Source organism: Aquarana catesbeiana, linkage group LG07, assembly GCF_042186555.1.
Source record: "Aquarana catesbeiana isolate 2022-GZ linkage group LG07, ASM4218655v1, whole genome shotgun sequence".
Lineage (NCBI taxonomy): Eukaryota > Metazoa > Chordata > Amphibia > Anura > Ranidae > Aquarana > Aquarana catesbeiana.
Window position 1 is genome coordinate 68,106,619 of NC_133330.1, and position 19,320 is coordinate 68,125,938.

Genomic DNA, 19,320 nt, shown 5'->3' on the forward strand with positions numbered 1-19,320 from the left:
TGATAGTTTTTTTCGAATGCGGTAGAATTTTTTTTGAATTTGATAGGTTTTTTTTCGAATGTGGTAGAATTTTTTCGAATTTGATCGTTTTTTTCAAATGCGGTAGAAATTTTTTCGAATTTGATAGTATTTTTTCGAATGCAGTCAAATTTTTTCGAATTCGAATACGAAACTAAACGAATCCCGAAAATGAATGTAACGAATGCAACAAATTTAACTAAACGAATTTAGTTAAATAACGAATCGAAACGAAACTAAACAATTTTTTTCATCTTGTACATGTTTAATTTGCATACACTCTGCCATGTAGCTGTATGAGAGGCCCAACTCCTGCTGCAGAAAACATCCCCCTAACCATGACGATTCCCCCTTCACCTTTCACTGACTTCTTTACATACTTTGGGTTCAGTTTTTCCCCAGTTTGACGAGCATTTGACCCAAATAAATTAAACTTGGTTTCATCAGTGAATTTTGGACTAATTCTCCTCTGTCCACACAACATGCTCCTCAGCAAAGGTAAGTCTAGCCTTTTGATTCTTTCTGCTAATGAGTGGGCTTTCAGTCCAAATTCTCTTAAATGGCGAGACACTGTATGACGATACAGATCCTTACGCTGATCCTTAAGCAATCACAGCTGCAGTGTTGAACCGATTGCCCATTGAGATTCTCTGCATTATCCTGTCCTCCCTTGCATTTCTCTTATGTGGATGACCAGCCTTCTCGGGGGACTTGAATAAGTTTGTAACATTGTAAAGATGCAATATTCTAGAAATCACAGATTTGGAACGACAAACTTCTCTTGCTATGGCTGAAAGGTTTATCCCTTTGGCCTTCGTCTGGACAATCTGCTACCGAAGGGTTTCAGTCACTTTAGAATGGCTCACCATCTTGCAAAGTCAGTGAAGTCCGGAAAGTTAGGCTGCTAGTCAAATAGGGTTTGTCAGATGTTAAAAAAAATTAACACAAGATGCCAGATTAACACCAATAACCGGGAGGTGTCTGAAAGTGATCCATAATTTTGATCAATGTTCTTTTTCAAATCTCTGTGCTTCAAAATATATGTAATGCCGTGTACACACGGTCGGACTTTTCAGCTACAAAAGTCCAACAGCCCGTCTGACAGACTTTCGACAGACTTTCGACAGACTTTCGACAGACTTTCGACAGACTTTCGACAGACTTTCAACAGACTTTCAACAGACTTTCAACGGATTTTCTAACGCCCGGACTTGCCTACACATGATCACACCAAAGTCCGATGGATTCGTACATGATGATGTACACCGGACTAAAATAAGGAAGTTGATAGCCAGTAGCCAATAGCTGTCCTAGCGTCGGTTTTTGTCCATCGGACTAGCATACAGAGGAGCGGATTTCTGGGTCCGGCGGAGTTACAACGTAAAGATTTGAAACATGTTCCAAATCTAAAGTCCGTCAGATTTGCGACTGGAAAAGTCAGCTGAAGGTCCGATGAAGCCCACACACGATCGGATTGTTCGCCGGATTTGGTCCATCGGCGTCCGTCAGACAAGTCCGGTCGAAAAGTCCGACCGTGTGTACGCTGCATAACTCATGAAATATGCTTAACAAAACTGCTCTTTTACTCATGTTTAGATCATTTCAACTATGACTAAGCAGTGACCTTGAAATTTAGGAAATTGTAGGCTGTTCTCTAATTTTGATCTCCAGTGTATATAAAATATATATATATATATATATATATATATATATATATATATATATATATATATATATATATATATATATATATATATATTGCTTAAATCATATAACTGACCATCAAATAAATCTCATTAAAAAAAATGCAAAAAAATATAATCAATCAAAATAAGTCCATCTTTCATTAAAGTCCATCAGGAATATCCAATTTCTGTGAATGTGCAGTCCCAAACACCATAAAAGTGTTGACTGTAATCACCACAGTGCCCTTCACCCCACTTTTGGGTGTCCTCTTACCTGCTTGGATAGACCTCACTAACTACAGGAGGCCAATTGTGCTTTTGCAGTATTGTAGTGCCACTGCTCCACTAGCTGGACGATCACGGTCCACAGCTCCCAGCGTATTGTCACTCATATAGAAAGCAAGAGGAGGATACCATATTGCAGATCACTTTTAAATTTTATTCAAATATAAATAAACTCACATTTCAGAAGTAAAAATACATCATGTCTCAGCAAAAATCTCGGCATCCACAGCTCCACCTAGCTCCACCCAGCATGATTACATCACCGCCTACCTCACCCTTTGTGCCCAATGGGCTTTCTCAAAAGTTCAGGCCATGTTTGAAGACAATAAAGCTTAGACCCACAACCATCTAAAGAGGTAAGTACTCTGTTATATAGAGCATTGTTTTAGATTTTTTCAATGCACTGACATAGTTGTCATTATATAGTTCCCTTCATCAATTGAAAGCAATCAGCTACTAATTTTCAAATACTGCAGGTGTGCTAATATCATAAGTTTCACATGGTTTCCTCTTAATCAGTGTTGTCTAATCCACTGCGACTGCATTTTAGACATAAACTCTCTTCTCTAGTCTTCAGGGTGTCTCCACTCAAGATACCCTTGGACAGCAGCATTGTCAATCTAGGAAGAGGATGATGTTAGATGCACTAGTGGATTTAGATGGACTTGATTAACAAATTAAAGCCAAACTTCAACTAACACTTTATATGCAGTTACAGCAAAGTGTTTTCCTTTTGGGATTAATGTGGTACACACATTAATAAAAATCTGACCCCTGTAAGCACCCCTGTCAATGGTTTGTCTCAACTCACTGACTGCCAATTTTGCTGGATAGCTTGGTCTGTTGAGGGGAGATGACAAATAACAGACTTACTGGTCAGATCACCAGATGAAAATAAAAAAATATAGTGTTAAAAAAAAATAAACCACATCTAAATATACAAGGTAATATAACACACTTTCGTTTTTGGGTTTCATACCGCTTTAAACATTGAACCGTGATGGGTTTCATCAGATGCCAGAAGTTGTTGCTGCAAGTATAAAGGATTAATTTACTTCTATGATAAACACAAAAGCAGAAGCACGTCACAACAGGAACAGGAGCACAGGGGAAGCAGACAGTGTAAGCTGAAATGTATTTCTAAGCTGATCTGTCCTTCACAAACATTACAACCTATATCTACCATAAATATAAGCTTTATGCATGTGAAAATGTGTTGTATGACTAGACTAGATGAGCATAGGCAGCTTGTTGTTGGGTGCCTTTAGCTTGTATTTCAGATCAGTATGAGTTGCTTTGGAGATTCTTCATAGCTTTTTAGGAGATGCTGCTGACCTTCTTGTAACCTGATTCTGACTTGCTCAAGACCTACAACTAACCTGCTTCAAGTTGCTTTTGCATTCCTGACAAAAGAAAAAGGCAATACAGCGCCAAAGATCAATAGTGGAAAAAATAAGTCAGTACAATAAATGCGGGGTCGCAGCTGCCCTAGTTTTTTGCAGGACCAAAAAAAGTTTTTTCAAAAGCAAAGGGGAAGCGGCGCTGATCCTCAACTAAGTGATACAAATACAAATGAGAATGTGCTGAAAAACTAAGAAAATAACCCAGAACACATCTAATCTTAAATGAATCCCCAAATTCTTGCTGAGGTATGCATATGTATATCTATAACGTGCAAAGTGCTCAAAAAATATCGCAATGTGCCATAATCTAAAGTGCTCAAAAAATATCGCAATGTGCCATAATCTATAATATGGGAAAAATAACAAAGTCCATCTCGTTGGTGATCCAAAAAAGTGAATATCTGCCAAAAAAATTGTATATAAGTATACAAAGAAAAATAAGCTCAAACAAATACGCATAAATAAAGTTCATAAATGTGACAAAATGTAAATAACTGAAAGTGGCATTCAGAGATATCTTGCATGTAGATCAACTGTGAACACCCAATGTTATCCTCCACCAGTCGTACCAAACTGACTCACCGACTGAAGTGGCTTGTAAAATTATAAACCAGCAGCTGCGCCTTTGTGCAATCAATGCTAGGATCCAGAGAGCCGTTTTAGCAATACATAAACTCTACTTCAAATCTCAAGCCACAATCCCCACATATATAGGAGAGGAGGAAGGAAGCTCTAATGCCGCGTACACACGGTCGGACTTTTCGTCTACAAAAGTCCGACAGCCTGTCCGACAGACTTCCGGCGGACTTCCGGCGGACTTTCGGCGGACTTGCAGCAGACTTTCTAACGAACGGACTTGCCTACACACGACCACACAAAAGTCCGACGGATTCGTACGTGATGACGTACACCGGACTAAAATAAGGAAGTTCATAGCCAGTAGCCAATAGCTGCCCTAGCATGGGTTTTTGTCCGTCGGACTAGCACACAGACGAGCGGATTTCGGGGTCCGTCGTAGTTACGACGTAAAGATTTGAAGCATGTTTCAAATCTAAAGTCCGTCGGATTTGAGGCTGAAAAAGTCTGCTGAAAGTCCGGAGAAGCCCACACACGATCGGATTACCAGCCAGCTTTAGTCCGTCAGCGTCCGTTGGACTTTTGTAGACGAAAAGTCCGACCGTGTGTACGCGGCATAATAGTGTGAAATTGTTTTTAAAAGGTTTATTTAAAAGCATATACAATCATTAAACTCACATTTAAAAGTGTGAGACCAGACACTAGGAATAGCCAGCATATATGTGTTCCTGATAACCTCTGGCTGATCAGCTTGGTATGTGAGCCGCGAGTGTGATCCTGGATAGTGTGTGGATGTCAGAGTCCTTGCCCCTCCCTACGCGTTTCATCATACAATGTCTTCCCGGACGTTTGAAGTCTCCACGCCCTTTTATACATGGGCAAAAAGCCCTAAGATTGGTCAACAAACACGCTGCTGCACTGATTGTGGACCCAAAACTTTATTTATACATACATAATATCAAATGGTGAATTCCAACATGCCTTACACTATCACTAATATGAAATCTGGACAAATGTAATCTTAGATATACACGCAGTCAATACAGCAATGAGTAATACTTTAAAGGATCAAACATACAATTAAAAAGTGACTTTAAATTGTCTCAATTCATCAATGGTATGAAAAGCTGAATATATGCAAATTAAAAAAAATAAATTAAAAAAATGCAACTTAAAAAAATGTAATCATTAATAATGTAAGGATCCCAATCTGTATACCCATTGTATTTCTCTCCTTGATACCTCTTTGACCCTGTCTGACCCCCTCCAATGTCCCACGATTCTGTCAATCCCATAGAAGAGAAGCTGCTTAGGGTCACTGTAGTGTTTTCATTTAAAATGTCATGAGACATTGTGTTTCTCAAATACTTTAGTTATTTTACTAACAGGCTCATTATTATTATTATTTAAGGTACTTATACAGCGCTGTCAATTTACGCAGCGCTTTACATATACATTGTACATTCACATCAGTCCCTACCTTCAAGGAGCTTACAATCTAAGATCCCTACCTCACATTCATATACTAGGGCCAACTTAGACAGAAGCCATTTAACCTACCAGCATGTCTTTGGCGTGTGGGAGGAAACCGGAGTAATTGACTCTCGTCTTTAATTTTCTGGTGGTTCTACCCACGTATTGCTTCCAGCATGGACATTCAAGTACGTAAACCACATGGGTAAAATCACAAGTAATCAAAGACTTAATTTTATGATTTTTAGCGTCAGTAAATGAAGAAGACTTAGATTTTTTTTTCTCCTCCTTTTTAGTGCTATTGCAAGCCTTGCATTTATTACACCAAAAAAAGCCTTCAATATTTCCAAACATTTTTATCTTTTTTGATGGATCGGTGATATTTTTTAACAAGTTTCTAAATAAATGAATGGGCAATATTTTCTTCAAAGTTTCGTCCTTTAATAAAATGGGCCAATTTTTTTAAAATAATTTTTTCTACCTCCTTGAATTGTTTGTTGTAATCAGTAATGAAATTGAATCCAAAATCTTTCTGTGATTTTTGTTTTTTTGTATGTAAAAGTTCACATCTATTTTTAGCCAAAATGTTGTCCCTTTCAGTGACTAAAAATGTTCTTTTAAAGCCCTTATCCAGAAATCTTTCTATTAATATGTTAGTTTGGTATATGTAATCGGATTCCAACACACAATTTCTACGAATTCTAGGAAATTGACTGCTATGAGTATTATATATACATTTTTATGATGGCAATTAGTTGTGGGTATATAGCTGTTCCAATCGGTTTCCTTAAAACAAGCCTAATGCCGCGTACACACGGTCAGATTTTCCTACGGGAAATGTTCGATGTTGTCGGAAAGTCAGACCATGTGTATGCTCCATCGAATAGTTGCTGTCGGAATTTCCGCACACAAATGTTTGAGAGCGGGTTCTCAAATTTTCCGACAACAAAACTTGTTGTCGGAAAGTCCGATCGTGTGTACACAAGTCCGTCGCACAAAAGTCCACGCATGCTCTGAATCAAGCAGAAGGAGCCGCACTGGCTATTGAACTTCCTTTTTCTCGGTTCGTTGTACGTCTTGTATGTCACCGTATTCCCACGTTCGGAATTTTGGGCCAACATTTGTGTGACCGTGTGTATTCAAGACAAGTTTGAGCCAACATCCTTCGGAAAAAAAATCCACGGTTTTGTTGTCGGAAAATCCGATCGTGTGTACGCAGCATTAGTGTGTATCTTTCTTTCCTCCTTGAACAATACCAGATCCAAGAAATTAACCTGGTCTGTGCTCCACAGATGGCGCTATACAAATGCTATATAGATGACAATATACTTTTCTGGGAGGGCACAATGGAGGGTTTGCAACAATTTTTGAAAGAGCTTGATCGGAATGTTTATGGTCTGGGCTTCACAAAGAAAAACTCACAAATAACTTCAGGTGAAATACAGGACTCTCTCTAAACTAGTGGTGTGGCTGTTTCAAGATGCACAATAAGGAGGCACTTGAAGAAAGATGGCTGCATGGTCGAGTCGCCAGAAGAAAGCCATTACTACGCAAATGCCACAAAGTATCCCACTTACAATACGCCAAACAGCACAGAGACAAGCCTCAAACCTTCTGGCACAAAGTCATTTGGAGTGATGAGATCAAAATTGAGCTTTTTGGCCACAACCAAAAACGCTTCATTTGGAGAGGCTTATGATGAAAGTTGCACCATTCCTACTGTGAAACATGTAGGTGGATTTCTGATGTTTTGGGGATGTGTGCGCTACAAAGGCACAGGAAATTTGGTCAAAATTAATACCAAGATGAATGCAGTATGTTATCAAAAGGAAACCGCGCATGGGACGTACTTGGACATTCCAACATGACAATGATCCAAAACACAAGGCCAAGTTGACCTGTCATTGGGTACAGCCGAATAAAGTAAAGGAGTGGCAATCTCAGTCTCCTGATCATCTCATTCTCTTGACCTCTCCTGACCTCAATATCATTGAGCCGCTCTGGGGAGATCTTAAACGTACAGTTCATGCAAGACAGCCCAAGAATTTACAGGAACTGGAGGCTTTTTGCCAAGAGGAATGGGCAGCTTTACCATCTGAGAAGATAAAGAGCCTCATCCACAAATACCGCAAAAGACTTCAAGTTGTCATTGATGTTAAAAGGGGGCAATACACAATATTAAGAACCCTGGGTATGTAAACTTTTGATCAGGATAATTTGGCTAGTTTCTGTTGTCATTATGATTTAAAAAGAGTAAACACAGTGGATTGATACTAAATAACTTCAACCAAACACTAACCATGAGTGAAAGGAAAGTTTTTGTGTTATCATTTATATTCTCTGAAAAATGGCCAAGAAATCATAAATTCTGCCAAGGTATGTAAACTTATGAGCACAGCTGTATTTATACACATATTTTTTTGGCAGATATTATGTTTTTTTGGATCACCAACGAGATGGACTTTGTTATTTTGCACTTATTATAGATTATGGGGCACAATGCAATATTTTTTGAGCACTTTGCACTTTATAGATATACATATGCATACCTCAGCAAGAATTTGGTCATTCACTTAAGATTCGATGTGTTTTTGGTTATTTTCTTAGTTTGTCAGCACATTCTCATTTGTATTTGTATCACTTAGTTGAGGATCATCGCTGCTTCCCCTTTGCTTTTGCATTTCTATTGACTTTAATAGAAAGAATATCAATTCTAACGCAGACGTACACACGGCCTTACAGACATACTGGAACAGCGGCAAAACTCGGGACGAGTTTGCGATGCCAAAAATCATACGGCAAAACGTGCCTGGCTCTGTGGCACAATTTGGTACATGAGCTTCTTTGGTGTGTTTCTGGAGTAGAGGGAGGACTATTCAAATGAAAGGTGCTGCTCCAAAAACATGCTTCACAAAAAAGCTAAAAAAAAACGCAGTGCAGCAGGTGTCGCTGCAGTACACTTAGCTGTGAACGGAGCCTTTGCTTGAATGATGCATCAACTGTACCTAATTCATTCACACTATCTGCAGAGCTTGCTTACATTTCCTCATAAATAAGTAACCATTCATTCAATGCACAGTGACATAAATAGGTTGATTTAACAAAGCAAAATAAAGCTGTTCACTTTGCAAGGAAAATTGCACCTTCAAAGAGAATTTTTCCCAGGGCATAGTGAATGTGGTGAAATTTCACTTTGCAAAAAAATACCCAACGATGTTAAGGGAAATGTAAAAAAAAAAAAAAGGCATTTTTGTTTGCAAATGATTGGATGATGTATGTCAGTGAATTTTCATCTCATTCACTAAGCTCTGGGAAAAAAATCCCCAGCAAAGTACAACTTTCTTTGACAAGTGAACTATCTATTAGCCTTTAGTAAATCAACTCCAAAGTGTGAGAGTCCAAAGAAAGCCGTATTCAGTTGTTTGGCAATTGTCACATTCACCAGTAGACCTCTAGTGTTTCATAAAAGAAAAAAAAAAAAAAAAGGAAAAAGCAAATCACCATTTTACCCATATATTCAGCCATACTGCCAGTAATACACCAATCAACCATAACTTTAAGACCACCCATCTAATATTGAGTGGGTCCCCCTTTTGACACCAAAACAGCCCTGAACTGTCCAGGCATGGTTGCCATTAAGCCCCTGAAGGTATACTGTGGTGACTGGCACCAAGCTGTCAGTAGCAGATCCTTTAAGTCCTGTAAGTTGTGAGGTGGGACCTCCATGGATCTGACTTATTTTTCCAGCACATCCTACAGATGCTTGATTGGATTGAGACCAGGAGAATTTGGAGCCCAAGTCAACACCTCAAACTATTTGTTGTTTTCCTCAAACCATTCTTGAACCATTTTTGCAGTTTGGCGGGGCACATTATCCTGCTGAAAGAGGCCACTGCCATAAGGGAATACGTTCTTCCCATACTACTTTCTGGTGCCATCCCATCCCCAGGTAAGCGCTGTACATGCACCGTGCCATCCACCTGATGTAAAGGAAAATAGGATTCACCAGAACAGGCCATCTTCTTCCATTGCTCCAAGGTCCAGTTTTGCTGCTCACATGTCTATTGTAGGAGCTTTGGCTGTGGACATGGGTCAGAAAGGGCACCTTGACCGCTCTGCGGCTATGCAGCCCCATATGCAACAAACTGACTTTTTTTTTTCTGCTTTCAGCAAATCAACTGCAGGGACAACATGTTTCCTTGCTGTCTAATAGATCCCACTGACTTTCAGATGCCACCGTAACAAGAGAATCAATGTTATTCATTTAACCTGTCAGTGGTCATAAACATATGGCTGATTGGTGTATATAGCACTGTATCATGGTAGTACAGAGATCTTTACTTAGCTGCTATCAAGCTGGTTGTTAAAATGATTAGGCAGCGAGAGAATTCTGAAACAAGTTAATTCCTTGCAAATGGCATCATTTAATAGAATTAACCCTAATCTGGCAGATCAATCAATGACGATGACTGAGGATGTCCTTATCTGGTTGACAGCTCGAGCTGAGTACAGAACTGTTTCTTAGTTAATAAGCTCTTAATTTGAAGGTACAGTAAGTACTCAACTCACATTGTAGTGCACTACCCAACATTGCCTTACCATAGGCGGCAGCATTTATCAACAGACTTATAAGCAGGCGGGTTTTCATAATAAGCATGCCTACTAACTGGCACTTCTTCATATCTGAGGGTGAGTTGGCCGTAGCTTTTTTATGTCTTGAGCGAATCTGAAAGTTTTCTTTTCCCAGAGGATTTTGGTAAAATTTCAGTATTTTGGAGAAAAGGACTGGAGTCAATAGGGAAGGTGAAATTGAATGATTTTTAAGGTCTGGACTTTCCCTAAATTGTGTTCTTTTCCTTTTTATATTTTTCCATCTGTTAAAAGGGTAAAATAATGAAGCTAATACGGGAGCACTGCTTTTTTAACAGATGGAAAAATTTAAAAGAAGGAAAAGAACACAATTACGAAGTTCCCCTCCCCCCCTTCAAATTGCTTCCAATGCAACACATCACATTGGCCCCAGGCTCCCCAGTGGAATGGGAGAAGCCAGGAAAGGCGGCGGGTGGTGGCAGGGGGGACCTCCTTGCACCACCTGTAAAAGTGATCGGGTAGCTGTAGAGCCACTCGACTACTTTTATAAAAAGAGAATTGCCGTCTGATTATGTTGATATCAAGGTCATGGCTGCAGCTTCTTGATGAGGACATTTATTAATGTAACGGGAGGCGTTTAACACAAATCTGTACTGAAAAAATATATAGAATTTCTTATAGCTGACTTCACCTCCAGTTTCCTGTGTCTGTGATGGAACCCATTAAAGTTAGGCACAGCTCTATTTGGATCTCATTTTCAGTTGGAAATTTGAACTGCAACTAACAGCACAATGGCATGGTGGTAAGCACTTCTGCCTTGCTGTACCAGAGTAATCAGTTTGAGTCTTTGCGCTTTGTATGTTCTCCCTGTGCTTGTGTGGTTTTCCTCCCACACTCCATAGATATGCTGGTAGGATGAGTTATTAGCTTCCATCTAAATTGGCCCTAGTATGTATACATGTGAGGTAGGTACTTTAGATTGTAAGCTTTTTGGGGGCAGGGCCTGACATAAACGTATAACATATAAAAAGTGCTGTATAAATTGTCAGCACTATAAAAATACCTGTAATAACTAAAAGACTGAGTATCTGATCTGGATTTTTTTCCATGTAGAACGCCACGCAGTGTGATTTACTGAACTGTATGGAGGCTTAGTTATTCAACAGAAGTTGGAAGGCTTGAGGCAACTCTATGCTCAGACTACATGTGCCATAAAGGTTTTACATTCTTGGTGGAATAGATGACATGTGATATCACAGAATATATCAGAACTGAATCATGCTTGAGGGGAAGAAGATGTCAGAAGTGTAATAGGTTTATATAAATGACAGCAGCAGCACTCACACTTAATAAACAGAATTTACTAAGGTGACTGGTTGGTTTCCTAGCTAGACGTAACTGGAGGGTATAAACAATTCTACAAATGAGAATGGAATTAGTTAGAATTCACACAGATGGTGAGGACAGGAAGCATATTATCCTACAAACCAGGCTTTCACAACTCTGTTCTGATGGAATGTGTTTTTGGTACCTTTAACAGCCAATCAACCATTTACCTGTAAAAGCCTACCTCATGTAACCATCCAAAAGCCCTGAGACTGCCGCTGGGCACCAGCATCCTGGCAGTGATGTCAGCAGTGCAAGAAGACTCTAATGACAGTTTTTACGAAAAAAAAATGTCATGTAGGGAGGCTAAAGGAGGATGTGGTGGGGGGGCTGAGTCAGCACAGACAATAAATTAGATGTATAGCACCCCTCAGCAGGCTACTGGTGTTGAGTAAATTTAGTTTTTGGCCTCCCTATAATCAGGGAGAGCAGTTATTGTTTGTTAGTGTCTGTTCTGGGTTCTGCTGGTGGAGGCTCAGCTACTTTCCCCTGCATCCCACTGAACTCTGGGATATAGTGGGCGGAAGAGTTCTGACCCTGACCTGCATATTCATGGGTCTTCATCCAATCCCTGGTCAGGAGAGTGAGTGATCAGCAGGGGGCTGAGAAAGGTATAAATAGGCTGGGGCCTGTAACAGCTGCCTCTTGTTCCTGGGGGAGTCAGACCCAGCCTGAGGGCTGAGGCATCCCTGGGACACTACCTGCAGCTTCAAAGAACACTTTTTGGGGTCCAAGCTCTTGCTTGGTCTGGGGGATCTGTCCTAGCCTCCTGAAAGCATGCAGAAAGCTCATCTGAGGATCCAGGACACAGGCAACAAGTACAGAATCTGACTGAGACTGCGGGTGGCATCACAGTATACATGCCATGTGGATTCCAGAGACTTTTCTTTGCACTATCTGGGAGAGCTTACAGCAGTATTATACTCTTGTGCAGGAGTTCCTGTTTGGAATCTAGTTGCCCTTTCACATTCAAGAGGATGGTCCTCACCCTGAGGGAGCATATCAGAGTAAAAGTGGAACTTCACTTTCTCAATCAACATCGACTATTTTGAATCTTTATGCTGAATATAAACAGATAGGAAAGTATATCATATTCACTTGTTTTAAACAGTTTTTTTTTTTTTTATTTGTTTAGTTACTTCCTAGTTTCATTGCCTAGGCAAATTATGTCATACACCACAGTGGTCTTTAGGAGGGGAGGAGGGGTTTACTTAGTTAAACACAGCCTCTGCCTGCATGCCTGAATTAAGGGCAGATGGATTCCAGGAAGTAATTGCTACATTAATCATCTGCCCTTACTCAAGATGGCCTTGGCCAGAAATGCTAGGGGGTGTCTTTATAAGTGACTTATCAGCAAAATAATGCATGGAGACATGCATAGGTGGGTGAGCTTGTTTTGAATATTAAAAAAGAATAAAATAGCCCTTTTGGTTTGTTACATAGTTACATAGTTAGTAAGGTTTAACCTCCCTGGCAGTATGATTATTTCAGATTTTGGGTGCTGAAAGCGGTACAATTATTTTTCACAGAAATTTGGCGTTTTATATTGTAGGCCTGTAATTCTTAGGAATAATTCACTTAAATCTGTCCAAACAAGAGTCTACTAGACATCCCGGGTATGATAAAGTTTGCAAAATGAAATCAAAAATTATAAAATAATAAATAACTATAAATAATTATACCAAATAATAATATAATAATAATAAAAATTATTCAATAATGTAATCAAATCAAAAACACTGAAATTTGCTCAGTTGCTGAATTGTCGCTGTCGTTACTTTTAGTGTTTGATGACGGATTTCCCCACAAATGACTATCACTCAATTCTGCAAGTGATTCTAATTTATTATCGCTGTTTTCTAGCTGGTCTAAAGCCACTTTGATGTAAAGGGACAGTTTTGGTTGCTATGGACAATCTCCAGTTTCCAGGGAGAAAGAACAGTATTTATAATATAAAACTGCATGCAGGACAGTGGGCAGACCACTAGGGACAAAGGGGATGTGTAATTATTTGATACAGTCTACTGTATCTGTACTGTGTGTTTCACTTTTTGAATTTGGCCCTGAACTCCGTCCCCGTGCATCGCAACGCTCGCAGAGAACGGAGCTCGGCACTGTGAATCGAGACACGGCGGCTCGCAGATCACAGCGGGGAGACATCACAGGATCCAGGGGACAAGGTAAGTAAACTCTACAAGGATCCTGCGATGCGATCCCAAGTCTTGGGAATACCGCCAGGGGGGTTAATAAAGACACCAGTCCATCCAGTTCAACCTGAGTGAGTGTGGGTGCCTACAATTGTCCCTTTCCCTGTACATTGTGTCTCATTAAGATGTTCCTCTATTATATACTATTTATTTAAGGTACCCATATAACGCTGTCAATTTTACGCAGCACTCTACACATACATCGCACCCTACCCTCAAGGAGCCCACAATCCAAGGTCCCCATTCATATACTAGGGCCAATTTTGGACAGAAGCCAATTAACCTACCAGCATGTCTTTGGAGTGTGGGAGGAAACCGGAGTACCCGGAGGAAACCCACGCAGGCACAGGGAGAACATGCAAACTCCAGACAGGTAGTGTCGTGGTTGGGATTCAAACCAGCGACCCTTTTTTCTGCTAGGCAAGAGTGCTACCCACTACACCACTGTGCCCCCTCCCCGTTTGTGGTGCTCAGATACAGTGTAGTCCTCCATTACAGTTTAGTTAGAAGTTTTTGGTGTATCCCAAGGCTCACCCTCACCTTAACACAGTTCTTTCACCAAAATAAACTGCAAAGACATGTACAGCCTGTTTTTTGACTCAAGTGACTGTGAACTACCATGTGCCTGATTGCTGTGTGCCTATCAGGGATTGGAACCTAGGACCAAACAACCAGACCAGTCCTGGGTCTGTGCTACATAGACATTCCCAGAGCAGGAGAGGGCTATGACATGCAAAGACAGAGGGACCCTTTGCTAGGAAATTGACTCTTCCGGGAGAAGTCGATTTTTCTAGCCAGTTTAAAGACTTAAACAAAAGAAAAAACATTTATGGAAAGGAAAATGCTGCAAGCATTTCAAACATCTGATTTTCTGTGCTTTTACCTGCAATTTTCAAAGTTGGTGATCGGGTTTCTAAGAAAGGAACTGAATTGGTTACAGTAAACAAAAGCTCCACTTGTGCTCCAATTTTCATAAATCAAGTGCCTCCTAAATGCTAAACAATAAAAAAACACTGCAAAACCCACGCTGCTGTATTTCTGAAATCCACCCATTTTTACTTAGGTTAAGAGCAGCCAACCCACTCAGATTAGCAGTCCCAGAAGTGCCTGTGAGCCAGTGCTATCTCTAAGTTCCAGATAGATCATTAACTCTGCTCTTATTGATGAGCTCATGAACTGCCTGAAAAATCTATTGCAGCCTCTCAGCGGTTCCTGCAAAGTTATATTCACCGCCATACCTTGCTTCCTCACAAACTTTATTTAATTTAAAACTCTCAACTCAGATTTACCAGTTTAAAAAAAAAAAAAACAGGAATACAATGATTAATAGCAGCAGAGTAATTGGTGTCCAATGTCTATTTATCACTTACTTTCAATTTCTTTGTAAAAATTCTTGCCTCTATGATAAATATAGGGCTCCCGTGTTTGGGCTGACAGTATGATTAATGATGATCCAGCCCTCAGCCATTCATATAATAAGCGCAGTATAAGTATTGTAAATGTCAGTTGTTCAGCCCAGGCTTCAAGTCGATTTATTTCCGTTCACCATTAATAAAGAAAACACCAGCTGAAAACTGCTTCCCTGACTCGGGTTCCTTTTCTATTGATTTTGTGTTGTTAAATCATTCTAGATTACCTCTCCAGGTACCGTTGTGCTCTCTGAGCACTGCACTCCTCGCGGAAGCTTGCAGAATAAAATCTAATTTAAATAGCATTAATGTGATCTGTAATTACATGGCAAATTACTGTAAAAGTAGCTATCGTCTAAATGAAATTGGCCAAATATGATTAGAGATGAAAGTGTGCTACCTGGTTCCATCCTGATTTACCCTGTCCATATCCTCAGTGGACAGAGGCTCACTTTATGGCACTTAATATGAACTGCAATGTTCCATTTACTGTATTTTTTTCATGACTTTTGTGAATTTTAAACCAAATTTGTTAGAGACATATAGACAGTAGTAACCTTAGCAGTGAGATGCACACACTACTTCTTTCTGGTGTTTTTGGTTTATTTTGGGGGGGGATTACAAAAACATAAAATAAAAGATTTAGGGGTGCTCATTTCAGATGATTGCAAATGAGAAGTTTGGCCAGAGAGTGGAGAAAGCAATTTGAATTATGTGGTTCATCACTGCAGGGATGACCACCAGGGGGAAGAAGGTTTTGACTACATTATATAGGAGCTTTAGTGATACTCCAAGTTAGAACACTTTGTCCACTGAGACCAAAATACTTACCAAATTGAAGCAGAACTTCAGTCATTTTTTCATCTTTCCATCTATTAAATCCTCTCTCCTTGTTGTTTTAAGTTTGAATAGTAAAATATTTTTTTTCTGCCAGTAAATACCTTATACAGCCCACTTCCTGTTTCTTGTCTGGTAAAAAGCCTAGGCTTATGACATCATGCACAGCTCTCTCTCTAACTCTCATGAGAGTTTGCCAGGAAGGGAGGGGGGTGAGCCATAAGAGGGCCAATGAGAGCTGCAGAGCTGGGGGTGTGCCTCTGTAAATCCAGGAAGTGAACAGACAGTAGCTTCAGTTGCCCACAGTTAAAATGGTTGCAGGCAGACTCAGTGGAGGGAGATTTCTGCAGCATATTTGGCAAGTACAGAATCACAGTTTATATAAAATAATATGCAAAGTGGTTGGAGGGAAGCTTCAGAATGGAAAAGATGTTTTTATTACAAATTATGTGAGCAGACTGCAGTTCCTCTTTAATTGAATTGCCCTATCTTCTGTGCAATGTCCAAGACCCTATGGGATTGATTTACTAAAGGCAAATAGAATGTGCACTTTGCAAAGTGCAGTTGCTCCAGAGCTTAGTAAATGAGCAGAGGCTCTGCTAACTTCTATCATCCAAGCATGTGAAAAACAAAAATGCAGTTTTTTTATTTTGCTTGCATGTGATTGGGTTTTATTTGCAAAGCTTTACCTCATTCACTGCTCCGCTTCACTTGCAGAGTGCAACCATAGTTCAAAAAGTATACAGTCTATTTGCCTTTAGTAAATTAACCTCTTAGTTTGCTTTACCTAATCTGGATTTAAACCCCCTTCCGTAAAATGTAATACACATATTGGTGAGACACAACCCTTTGGGTCATTGGAAAGACCATCCGAGACTTTGTACTCGCCTTCAGTATTACCACCCAAAAGAATTTGTTAAGAAGATGGACAATCAAGAAGATCCAATCTGGGATCACCCAAGTAGACTAGTTAGCATAACCTTCTAGTTTATTTCTGGCATACTGTACAGAGTGGCAGTGGGCCTCCCAGATAAGAAAGTGGACTCCCTAATCTCTAGATGAGTTTTAATCACACAGTTTCAAGTTTCTAAGGCACCAGTGCTTATTCTGAAAGCAGGAAGTCACACATCTGATGAGGTCAGACCAGATCCCATTTTATTAAAGCAGAACAAAGCACAGTGCAGCACTGCCCAGGACCACCCCTCTCTAATGTTTCACCTAAAACAAGCTTGATCACAGATATAGGAGAGGCAGGGAGGAAAAGCTCTTTTATGCAGTATACAATCAGTGCAACTTAAAGCTGATCTCTATGCTTTGATCTCCAAACCAACTCTTTACTGCTCTTTAGGTGCACTTGCTGGGCATTCTGTATTAATGCTACATACAATATATAGCAAAATAAAGTTGAGCTGAGCACCACCCAGCCATTCACGAGAAGCTTTATATCCTACAGATAAATAGTAAGCTTCCTCTGAATGGTTGAGGTAGAGGGGTGGGCGGATAACATCACAATCTCCATCTCAGCCAATCAGAATAAGCTTTGTATTCATTAAGAGAATACAAAGCTTCCTGTGAATAGCTGAGCAGCAATCAGACTAACTCTATTTTGTTCCTGGAAGTGAGAAGAGAAGTCCCTGTCTCACTGCCAGGAATACAGCACTGCATACCGTATTTAGCTTAGGCTACATTTAATACAACGCAGAACTTGCTGTTGTCAGATTACACTAATCAGTGGCTTTAGCCACTGATTGAGGAAAATATTCCAACATATGCCTTCAACAGAATTCAATCAAATGATCACTTCTGTTGAGTGGGGGCAGCTACACACTGATTGATATTCGGCCAATCCCTGCTGAACCAGCTGACAGGCAGTGCCTGAGTTACTTATATATGACTCTACTTACAAACGGAGGGAGACAACAGGAAGTGAGAGGAAATCTACCCCTAGGAAAGGAAATTCACATCTGTAAGGGCTATCATGGGAAAAAGGTGTCTTCACTGAAGCTTTATCATCAATCTTTTTTTCCAAAATTTTTAAAATCCAATTGTCACAGGGACAGAAATTGAGGTGAAATCTTCTGAACAGGGGCACAGATAGAAAAACAAACGTTACAGGGGTGATAATTCCCTTCCCTATGCTATCCAAAAAAACTTAAAAATGATTTATACATACAAATTCAACCTAAGAACAAACTTACAGAATCTTGTTTGTAACCTAGGGACTGTCTGTATATGGACAGCTTTAGTCCTAAGGGGATCTATACAATGCAATCATCAAACCACGGAGCATGGTTGGGTTCCCTTTGGTCAGCAGGCAAGGAATGTTCATGCAGACGTGAATCAGTGACAAGAATCCCGGGCCCCTGTGACATCAGCAACTTAACCCCTTCTCACCTAAGGGTAAAACAAATCGAAAATGCCTAAGCCTAATTTTGCAATTAGTAAAACTGTACATACCATCACGACTACTTTGTGCATGCAGGTGGACCATACCTTGTTTTTTCAGGACTAATTGGGCTTTCATTTGGTGGTAAATGGTAATGGATATCTCGCGATTTTTATTATCAAAGGAAAACTGGCCCACAATAGTAAAAAAAAAAACTTTTTAAAAAAAATGTAACTGTATATTTCTTGCAAATACCATAACCTACCACCAAAGAACAACCCAAAATAAATTCTCCTGCTCCTGATGTTTGCAGTGAAATCACATATGTGAATGTTAGTTGTTGTAGAAACATTAGTGCGCATTTGCCTTTTTTTTAATCCTACCTAAAACACACTGACACTAAGGGGTTGATTTACTAAAGGCAAATAGACTGTGCACTTTGCCAAGTGCAGTTGCTCCAGAGCTTGGTAAATAAGGTAAAGGTTCAGTTTGCAAAGAATACCCAATCACGTGCAAGGAAAAAAAAAATGCATTTTTGCTTGCACATGATTGAATGATGGAAGTCAGCAGGCCTCCCCCTCACTTACTAAGCTCTGGAGCAACTGCACTTGCAGAGTGCAATAGCACTTTGCAAAATGCAGTCTATTTTCCTTTAGTAAATGAACCCCTAACTGACACTGATACTAATAAAAAAAAAATAATCTTGTCCAAAAAATACTGACTCTGACCTTTGACCCTGACCTTGCCCCAAACACTAACCCTGGCACTTTTTTTATTTTATTAATTTTTTTTAATTATTATTATTTTTTTTTCTTTACATGCTTTTTTTTTCTATGGCCCTTTTCACACAGGCTTTCCGATGGGTCCGCCTGTCAGTTTTTCAGGCGGACCTGATGAGATGCTCCATTCACCTCTATGGAGCGGCGATGTCAGTGGTGACATGTCCGCTGACACCCGACGCTATCGTTCCCGTTCCGATCCTGTCTGTGAAATCCAGACGGATGGTAACCCTATTTTCCATCTGTCTGGGGGATCAGATCGAATGGGATTGGATAAAAACAGACA

The 19,320-nt window shown here is 39.9% G+C and overlaps 1 protein-coding gene across 3 annotated transcripts in view; it reads right to left on the reverse strand.

Moving 5' to 3' along the window:
• CACNA2D3 (calcium voltage-gated channel auxiliary subunit alpha2delta 3) overlaps positions 1-19,320 on the reverse strand; it is a 1,508,837-nt gene that overhangs the window by 1,318,668 nt on the left and 170,849 nt on the right. Inside the window, exon 1 of one of the 3 annotated variants that reach the window (XM_073592285.1) lies at positions 2,968-3,012. The exons of the other annotated variants lie outside the window; for them this stretch is intronic. Within the exon in view, the coding sequence (XP_073448386.1) occupies positions 2,968-2,979 (12 nt within the window). The 5' untranslated portion in view covers positions 2,980-3,012. Of the gene's footprint in view, positions 1-2,967; positions 3,013-19,320 lie in introns of those variants that run through there. 3 annotated transcript variants of the gene reach the window in all.